The sequence below is a fragment of the Solanum stenotomum genome, chromosome 6 (assembly GCF_019186545.1).
Source record: "Solanum stenotomum isolate F172 chromosome 6, ASM1918654v1, whole genome shotgun sequence".
In the NCBI taxonomy this organism is placed as follows: domain Eukaryota; kingdom Viridiplantae; phylum Streptophyta; class Magnoliopsida; order Solanales; family Solanaceae; genus Solanum; species Solanum stenotomum.
The window spans coordinates 61,577,635-61,588,074 of NC_064287.1; the positions used below are offsets into that span (position 1 = coordinate 61,577,635).

The 10,440-nt window shown below is 28.4% G+C and overlaps 1 protein-coding gene across 1 annotated transcript; it reads left to right on the plus strand.

Moving 5' to 3' along the window:
- The first annotated feature begins 5,929 nt into the window (after positions 1-5,929).
- On the plus strand, positions 5,930-8,357 carry LOC125867984 (uncharacterized). Its single transcript, XM_049548580.1, has 5 exons — positions 5,930-6,213; positions 7,261-7,363; positions 7,559-7,686; positions 7,839-7,893; positions 8,230-8,357. The coding sequence occupies exons 1-5, from the start codon at positions 6,088-6,090 to the stop codon at positions 8,244-8,246; spliced, it is 429 nt and encodes a 142-aa protein (XP_049404537.1). The 5' UTR covers positions 5,930-6,087; the 3' UTR covers positions 8,247-8,357.
- Positions 8,358-10,440: the final 2,083 nt, after the last annotated feature.

Here is a 10,440-nt window from a genome sequence, read left to right on the forward strand (position 1 = left end):
TCTTAGATAGTTGTATTTTGGTAGGACTAAAGAAATATTTGAAGTACAAGTAAATTATATGTTGTGTATGAATACTTTACGGAAAAACCCGAAAAACCGAAAAACCCGAAAAAATCCGAGGTTGAAAAACCCGAGTTTTATTGGTTTGGTTTGGTTCATAAATTTAAAAATCCGACACAAATGGTTTGGTTTGATATTTGAAAAACCCGAACCAACCCGGCCATGTACACCCCTAATATTCATTATGTTCTTCAACCATGCCAAAACAACTTCCTTTCTTTAGAGTGAATCATTTTGATTTATATATATCACTTATTTGTATTTTGTATTTAGTTACTTAATCGTATTTCACTTTTATTGAAGATTTGTTATTTCTTATACATTCTTTTCAAATCAAGGTAACTATTTACTTTTTATGAAAAATTATCAATAAATCTATTTCTTTTGTATGACTTTGATAATATTTGAAAAATTATTATACTATCAATTATATAAATTAAACTCTTTCTTTATAGTTTATCTTTCCTTTAATTTGGACACAATTTTTTAGTCATGAATGGATGAGGATCGTGTTAGGATGATATTTAATGATCAAGTGTGTCAAAATCTAAAATAAACATTATACTAAATTAACATTATTGTCCTTGAGATAATCATTATATTATTTCCTTTTTATTATCTTATCTTATACATCCATAATTACTAGGAGGAATTGAAATGTTATTGGAACAACCACAAAAGAATAATTCTACAAAAATATTATTAGTAGCTTTTGCTTTTAATTTCCTTCGTTATTTAATTAATTGTCCTAAAGGATATATAAACATGGCTAATCATAAGAATCAAAGAACATAATCCGATAAACTTTTTGAGATTATATAGTCATTAATTATCTTAATGCTTTAACTATTTTCGTAATGATTAATTATTGTTAGCCCCACTAATCCTATCATTATATGCATATACATATAACATAGATATTTCGGATTAGATATGAAAATTTTGGTTTAGATTTTTTATCTATTTTCAAATTCGATAAATTATAATTCAAATCCAACCAAACAAGTTCGGATGGATCAATTTTTTTAACTTTTATTAAATTTTGAGAATCAAATAATTTAAGTTTGACCGTAAATTTGAGTATGAAATCTTCAGATTTTTTGAAATAAAATCTATAATTTTAAAACTACATAAAAAATATTATAAGTCACAATAATTAACCATTCAAAATACATAAAGATATATATAAAAAAATTACGGTAAAAAATAGAGTTATTTGAATTTTGAAATCCAAAAGATTCCACATAAATTGAGACGGAGGGAGTAATTCTTATTTTGTTGCTATCAGTTGTTTTCAGTGGCGGCTCTTCCCCTTTGAAAAAAAAGCAACCGCCTTAGGCCCCAAAATTTGAGGGGCCTCATTTAAAAATAAATAAATATGTTATACATATTTTTTTAAAAAAAATATTGAGTATTATTTGTAGAAAATATAAACTTTTCATAAAAGAGCAAAGAAGTAATAGAAGTTTGATAAATTATGAGTACTATGTCTCAAGAAAGATTAAATAATTGGCTATAATAAACTTCATAAAAAAATATATTCAAATTTAAGGCCTCCATTCGAATTTGGCTTTAGGCCACTGATTTATTAGAGCCGCCCCTATTTGTTTCTTATACTTTTGTTACTCCCTCTTGAGATAGCATTCGACTATTTTTCCTTAACTCGAGGATCTATTGGAAAATAACCCTCTCTATATACCTCTCTGTCCTCTGAGATAGGAATAAGGTCTGCGTACACCTATTATTTTCAGACTTTATTATATGAGGCTATACTGAATATATATATTAATATTGTTGTTGTTGCTGCCCTTTGGAAATTAACTTTTTTATTTATTTTTATTTATATATATATATATATATATATACACATATAGATTCTCCAAGTCCAACAGTAACTAAGTACTTAGGTGATAGTCTTCACACACCTAAAAGGAATAATTCCCCAAAACAAAAAAAAGAGGTCGAAAGAAGAGAGGCACTTTTGACGTTTTGGTCACATGGCTATATGCCTATATCCTTATCTTAAATTAAAAAAAAAATATTCTATGCTTAGCAAGATTGTGCCCACGTAATATAATATCTACTTAATTTTTGCCATTGATATAATATATATCTATCTTTTGGAGGCCAAAGAGAAGAATGGAATCAAAAGGCAAAGGTAATGGAGAAAGAGGAGTCAACTGTTTGTTTTCATGAATGGTGAGGGACACTCCAACATATTCGAATAGAATTTAAGGTATATATTTATATATACGTTGATGGTATAAAGATATTTTTGGGTTATTGGAATGCCACCGAAATGATAGTTGTCATAGTTATTGAGTTAGTAGTTATATATTTATACATTTCTTATATTGGGTTCATCTAAATTAAATTACATATATAACTGATACTCTTTCTCAGATCCTGTAGGAATTAATAATGTTATTATAACTATCTCCATCATTGTCAACCATTAGAATCGTCGCTTATTACAAGCCGTCATTATCAATCACATCTATCATCACAATCATCACTGACAACCATCATCATTCGTTGTCAACCACTATTGTCAGTGGCTACCCTATCTATAAATTTCATCATTATAATAATTATATTCACTACCATCATCACCCCCGTCACATCCACCAACAATATCAGTCACTAGCTATAACCACGCGATCAATCTCTACTACTAACACCTCCACCATCACAATTAGTATCGTTGTTAACTACCACCAACACATCGCCATTCGTCAACTACTACACATTATTCAACCATTACTATAAACATTATCAACTACACGCTAAATAGAAAATAAAAAAATGTCAAGCTACAGATAAAAATGGTTGTTCCCATAGCGTTATGCAGGCTTAGCTTAGTCTCTCTCCGAAAAAACAGCAGGCACGCATTCCAAAAAGGTATGCAGAGTTTGCTGCCATTCGCGCTTTGCATTTTCAACATTTAGAATTACTTCATTAATTTGAGAAAGTCTTTTAATATCGATTGAAATTTCCCTCTTCAGTTGGAGGCAGAATCGGCTCCCCCTGAACCATTATCGGAAGAGTAAAGTAATTAAGAAAGAAGAAGGGAACATGAGTTTCTATGCTACGCTCCATAGATGTTTTTACGATTCGGAAAGAAGGAGCAAAGGTGAAAAAGCTCAAGTGATTTTTCCTTTGACTAGGGAAGCGCTCTTCGGGCTGAGGTCCAATTGAAAATCTTGCTCCCTTGTTTTTCCAATTTCCTATCTATTGTGTTGATAATCCTTGGTTTGTCCTTCTGTAGTGATCCTGCTTTTAAGAAAGCGGAGCGGACAACATCAACCAATTAACTTCCCCATAAACCAAAACAACTATCAAATTGTCGTCATCACGTCAATCACTACAACACCAATCACAATTATTACCACCATCACAATAACTAGTCAATAATATTAATTATATAAATATATTTTTATGCAATTAATTAACCCAACATGGAAGACAGATATAGAAGACCTTATCCATCTATCTAATTAGTATCTCTTTTGGGCGGCTCACGTGGTCTTACTTCCCAAATACCCCTTCTTCTCATTTGACTTTGTAAATTATTTCCACAAGTGCTAAGAATATTTCTAGTATTTTTGAATCTTTACATTTTTTTAATTTCAAAACATGACTTTATATACATCCAATTTATACATTCCCCTAATTATTGCCTAAAAGATACTTTTTGTAATGTTATTTTAAATATCCCACAACATATATATGACAACAAAAACTTCTATTAAGAATAAAATAAGTGATGTATAGTGATATTCTATCGACGTATATAGTGTATTGGATGAGGCTATTTTTTCTTTAATCAGAGGTTTCGAGGTTTCAACTCTAGATATGAAAAAAATCCTTAATAGAATGGGATGGTTAAATTTCAATGTGGATATCGAATATTGAGTGAAAACAAAAAAAAAAATGTATAGTGATACTTGTATACACAAATGTGACCTTGTTAGAAGTGTTGTGGACAAGCAACATGCCCACTTGCAGCATTTGTTCTCTATGTGTGAGCATTATTGAAGTGATAAAATGGGCCCCTAATTCGCATAAACCATCTTGTATCGTTGACCCTTCCCCTTGCTAGTAACTTAGCTTGTGAATTATGACATTCGGGGGCATCGTTGAAGAGTTTCACATCGGATTAGATGAAAAAAGGCATGTGTGATTTTAATTTCTATATGATCTTAAATAATTTTTATTTCTTAAGTTTGAAATTGAATTAGTCTCAATGTTTATTTAACATGATATCAGAATCAAACTTTTGACTGTCCACGCCCTGAGATATGACAGTGTCAGGTATGTGGGGTGATGACATAAGCCTCATTTGTTTTCATTAAGATTAAGACCTCTGAATCTGAATACACGTATATTAAGATTTGCATTAAGAGCTAGGTGTCTAGATCTGAATACGCATCTGAATATTAAGATGTGGTCTCCAAATCTGAACACTGAATAATTATTATTTGTTTCAATATCTGAATGTGCATATGAAATCAAACATTATATTAATAAAATGCTATAAAAAATTCATTTCAACAAAAAAAATATTACTTTTTGATTTTAAAAAATCATAATCATCAAGCAGAACATAAAAAAAAAAATCACGAATAAAAAATATTTTTATAGGCACAATATAATATCAAAAATTTCAATAAGTATGTTAGATACTAGTCGAAAAATAATAAATAAGGTATCACACTATAAGCACCTAACATATATTTTGGCTAATTAGAAAAACTAAATAATTCTTATCTTTTTTCCAATAACCTTAATCCAATTCTCTTAACTTGTGAACCTCTAACGTTATTCATGTTTTTTTTGTAGCGGACACTTTCACAAAATATACTAACACATGTATTGTATAATGACTCTTCTCATCCAAGTGCATCTAATTTTTTCATATATTCTTCAAATGTAGGTGCACTATTTTTTTTAATTAATAACTCCAGATCAGTAATCATCTTCTCATCAATTTCCAATTCAGACGAATAAGTCTTTATTCTTCCCCAAACTTTTTTTTCTAGCAGAAACTAAGATTGAGATGTAGAAATATTAGGAGCTCCATTATTTTTGTCTTCAACTAGTTCAACAACAATAATATATCAAAGAGTCTCAATAAAATTATTGGCCTAAGACAAAATTCTACTAAGAGACCTCAAATATGTATACATAGTTATTATTTTTAATTATAACTTATTAAATAAGTCAGAATGGTGTTAAGACTCTCCTACAGATTTGATTCGTTCAGACCTTTTCAGGTCCATTAAGAGGCTTTTTGGAATAAGAAACAAATAGACTTAATGGGTTGAATCTGAATCATTCAAATTCAGACCTAAAAACCAAACACACTTAATGGACTGAATCTGAATGATTAAAATTCAGACCTCCAATAAGTGCAAACAAATGAGGCCTTAGGTTTCCTTAATATGACTTGGACAATATCTAATTTTTGTGGTTGAGTTAAGCTCAAAGTTAACTTATTTATAATGGTATCAAAGCACGACTCTTCTAAATTCTTGTTCTTGATATTGGCTCCATACTAAATAGTACACGCTCCAGATATACAGATTTAGGTGTGACGCGGATATTGAAGAGTCTCACATCAAATAAAAAAAAAGAAATATGTGGTCTGCTTATATGATTTTGAGCAATTCTCAACTCTTGAGCTGATATTTATGTTTTTTTTTTTTCGTTTGAGATTAAGTTAGACTCAAAATCGATTTAACCGGAGCAGACGTGGTATCTGTCCATGTGCATGGGGTAAATGTATCTTATGTTTTTCTTTGGCACTATAAATAAGAGTGACAAATCTTTGTTTCTTATCACAAAACACACAAGAAATCAACTTCGCGTGCAATACTCCTCTCTCATTTCTATAACACCAAAATTTGTGTTTTTAAAAAAAATTTTGAGTGTCAATTAAAACAAAAAAAGAAGAAGAAGAATTTTTCTCTATTTTAAAAGGACCTTAATAAATCCATTTCTTGTTTAAATTTGTATTAATACTATATGGAAAAGGCAAAGCAAGTGATTGGTTCCTCTTCCTCTTCTTCATCCTTCACCAATGAGCTATTTGGTCCCAAAGAGCCTTCAAACTCCACTCTCTTTGCTTCTGTTTTTGGTCCACCTTCCACGGTATTGCTCGTATTTGTCCTTATTTTACATGAAATAAGTGGATTTTACGTATTTTTTTTAATTATAAGGAGGAATACGGCACTATAGATAATTCGTCAACTGAGCTACACTCATTATTTTTATGTTCATATACATTTTGGCATGTATATATATAATTCATTAGTGATCAATTCAAGAGCAAAAGTGAAACTTTTTTTTTTCTGACATTTGATACTAAATTTAAGTTACTCAATTTCATAGAACAAGAGCAAATTTGACCATTTTTGCCTCCTTTTGGTTCTCTTCTTTCTTTTCATAGTTTCATTTGTTATTTTTTAAAAAAAGTTTTCTCCTCGTTTTAGATAAAGAAAATTAATCATCTTTTTTTTTTTTTTTTTGCATGTTTGTATCAATTGTTCTTTCGTTTACTCAACTAATAGTTAGTATTATTTTAAAAAATCATTTTCTTAGTTAAATTTNTAGTTTCATTTGTTATTTTTTAAAAAAAGTTTTCTCCTCGTTTTAGATAAAGAAAATTAATCATCTTTTTTTTTTTTTTTTTGCATGTTTGTATCAATTGTTCTTTCGTTTACTCAACTAATAGTTAGTATTATCTTAAAAAATCATTTTCTTAGTTAAATTTACTCAACTAATAGTTAGTATTATCTTAAAAAATCATTTTCTTAGTTAAATTTACTCAACTAATAGTTAGTATTATCTTAAAAAGTCGTTTTCTTAGATAAAGAAAATTGAAAGAAAAAAATGACTTTCTTAAACTCATATAATAACTATTAGTTGAATTCGGAGAACCCTCTTAGACCTTAGCTTATTAATTAAGCACATAATTAAAGAAAGTAGTTAGCAAAAGCTCAAGTTTATCCACTGGAATAACTAAAAATCGAGGAAAAAAAATGAAGGACTTGCTTTAGATTCTTTTTTCATTTTATTTTTTTGTGTTTGATATTCATTAGCATCTAACAATGTGATTAACATGTTATTTATTATTTTTATCAGATTATTCATTAATAATAATTAAGAAATTTAAATATTTTTATTTGTGACTTTTAGGGACTTAGAAGGGATCCCATTCACTCAGGAGATCATAGAGGTTCATCAAGAATCCAAGATCCAGGGAACCAGTATGGCAACAATACAAAATATGGGACTTCAGGTTAATTTCTGAAAATATATTTATATTATATAATGTCAACATCCTACTGCTACGAGTCGGGGTCATGATTGAACATGATATATAGTTATTTGACGATTTTAATTAAGAAATAAGAAATGAAGTTATGTCTTTGTTATCACTTATCAGCTATAGTTTCTGACATGATTTGATTCTAACGTTATTTATATTTTACAGATAATGGATCTAAAAGAAATCAGAATGAAAAAGTAGAAGCTCCATGTAATTTAAGTTCATCTATTTACTATGGTGGCCAAGATGTTTATCCTCCAACTAATCAGAACACTGTCTCTCAGAATAATATTGTAAGTATATATATATATATATACACTTATTTCTTTTTATATTACTATTTTAATATAATTAAATAATTAAAAATGTTCTCATTTTATAATAAATAGATTTTTTTAAAAATATTTTGTAAATTTAATTTGCAATTTTGTGGTTATTTGATCAGGTAAAGAAAGATGGTGATGGTTCAAACTCTGCTTCAAGAGGAAATTGGTGGCAGGGTACGTAATACATAACGATAAATATATAATTGAATATTGTCACGTTTTTTTTTTCTTTTTTCGATTTAACTTTTTATTATTAAAAAGATTTTTTCAATTGAAGTGACGATTGTAAAAAGGAATTATTCAACTCTTTTTTTTTCGTACATGAAGATAAAAATCCGATAGAAAGAATTTTATTAATGGGAGAATGAAGGTGTTAAGCATCTCCAAATCACGTGATTGTAGCATATTATATCACTACAGTGATAATATATTATTATTTCTTTAATTTGAACATGATGTCTTTTCTTTCCAATATCATAAATACCAATTTTTATTTTTTATTTTTTGCAGGATCACTGTACTACTAAAAAGAGAAGTGGAGAGTAGTTTATGAATATTACAAAATATCAGTCTTTTTTTTGTGTTTTTTATTTTATTTTTAGTTTGTAAATCGGTATAATATTAAATATTACTTACTATTTACAGTTATTGAACTAATTTTCTTGTTTTCATATCTAATAGTTTTTTTAGTTTACTAAATATTTTTATTTATATTTTTGGATAAGATGAGTAAAGGAATACATAATTACATATGAACGTGAGACACACACAAAAATAAAATAAAATTGGAATGGTCAATACTCAATACATGCAATTCATTCTTAGTAGGCGTTTGGCCATGCGATACCATATCATGATATGGTGTCGTGAGATGGAATCAACGTTTGGACATGCGATTTTACGCTAATTTCATCTCATGATTCCATATCATGAGAGGTGATACCATATTCTCCAAAAACCATGATATGGAATCATGATTTGAGATATTTTAATACAATAATTGATCCATGAGTTTATATTTTGTTAAAACAACCCCACATTTATATCTACTAACCATTTGTTTCATATGTAAATAAAATTTATAATCACATCATTACTTTTTAAAATTTATTATTCTCACCAATATAAAATTTATTATCACTTTAAATTTGGTGAATATAAATGATAAAGTAGAAATTCATTTGGTGAATATAAATGAGAACGAAGGGAGTAATACTTTTTTGATTTTTCATAATAAAAAAAAACGTCTTAATCTTATGACTAAGCATAATATTGATAAAAGACAATTTTCATTGGCGGTGCCGCACTTTCTTATTTGTAAAATGTTCGTTCACATGACTGAATGATATCAAGTCCAATTGATTGAGGACTTGGAAAAATTTGATCAATTAGTTATTAATATTTAGTCAAGTGGACTAGTTATAATTTTTTTGATTAAATTTTATTAGAAGTGTTTTTGACTCAAACTTGTGGTAACTTTTTAAAATTTTGTTATTCAATAATATTTAACTATTGATTTTTCTTGTAAATAGTTAGAAGTTAGTGATGTTTGTTAATTTTTATCTCACTTCTAAGTTAATATTTACTCACTAATGTATGTTTTTTTTCTACTTTATAGGTTATTTGTAAGAGTAGTTGAGAGATATGAGCATATCAAGTACAATTTATGTTCAATTTCTTTAATTAAATTAAAGTTAGATGAAACAATTATTTAACTGAAGAACAAATAACTTTGTAATAATTTATTATGCGATTCTATAATGTTTGTTTATTTGAGAAGATTGAATAAACAATTGGGGCTATTTTAATAGTTTTACAGCTTATGGGATTTTTATGTTTATGAAAAAATATACAACACAAAAATTCCATATCGCATGTCCAAACAAACCTTCAATTTCATCTCATGATTCCATATCATGATACCATATCATGATACCATATCGCATGGCCAAACGGGTTAGAGTTTAAAGTAGGTACATCGACAATTTAAAGAAATTTTTATACTATCAGAAAAATTATTATCGGTAGAGAATGTCTTTTCGAAGAGTTATATATGTTCAATAAACCATCAAAGGGTATTGCATCATGCACGAATCCATCCACACTTATTTAAGTATCTCAGCTTCGTTGTGCAAGATCAAATTTATACGTTTTGTTTTTTAAATGAGCTGGTCTTTAATTTTTGTCCTTCAAATGGATTGATTTTTAACTTTTGTCTTTTAGCAATCGAACTAATGTTTAGTGGGACATAAATTCTTTAGAAACTGAATCCATTTTGACTATGACTTATGAAATATTATGATATAAATATAAACTTACGTTCCACGAAAAAATATTTATTACGAAGAATATAAATTATTAAAGGCTAGCACAAATGGGAATAAGTGCAAACTAGACCGGGCTCTTGGATAAAGGCCCAATAAGTGTTGCCAAAGCCCAACATAAAAAAAAAGGGAAAATTACGCAGTTAAGCAAACGTATACTACTTAATTACTCATCATAACTATAGTTTGCTATAATTACCACTCGCGACTAATATTATACATTAATTACGTGGGCTGACTTCGAGTTTGTATAATTAGCCACATTCGTATATGTATAATTCGCTAGAATATACAAATACATATGTATAATATACAATTATCTAACTGATATACATACACAATTCACCTCTCTCCTCCCTCTCCCAATCTCGCTTGCCATATATACAAATGCATATGT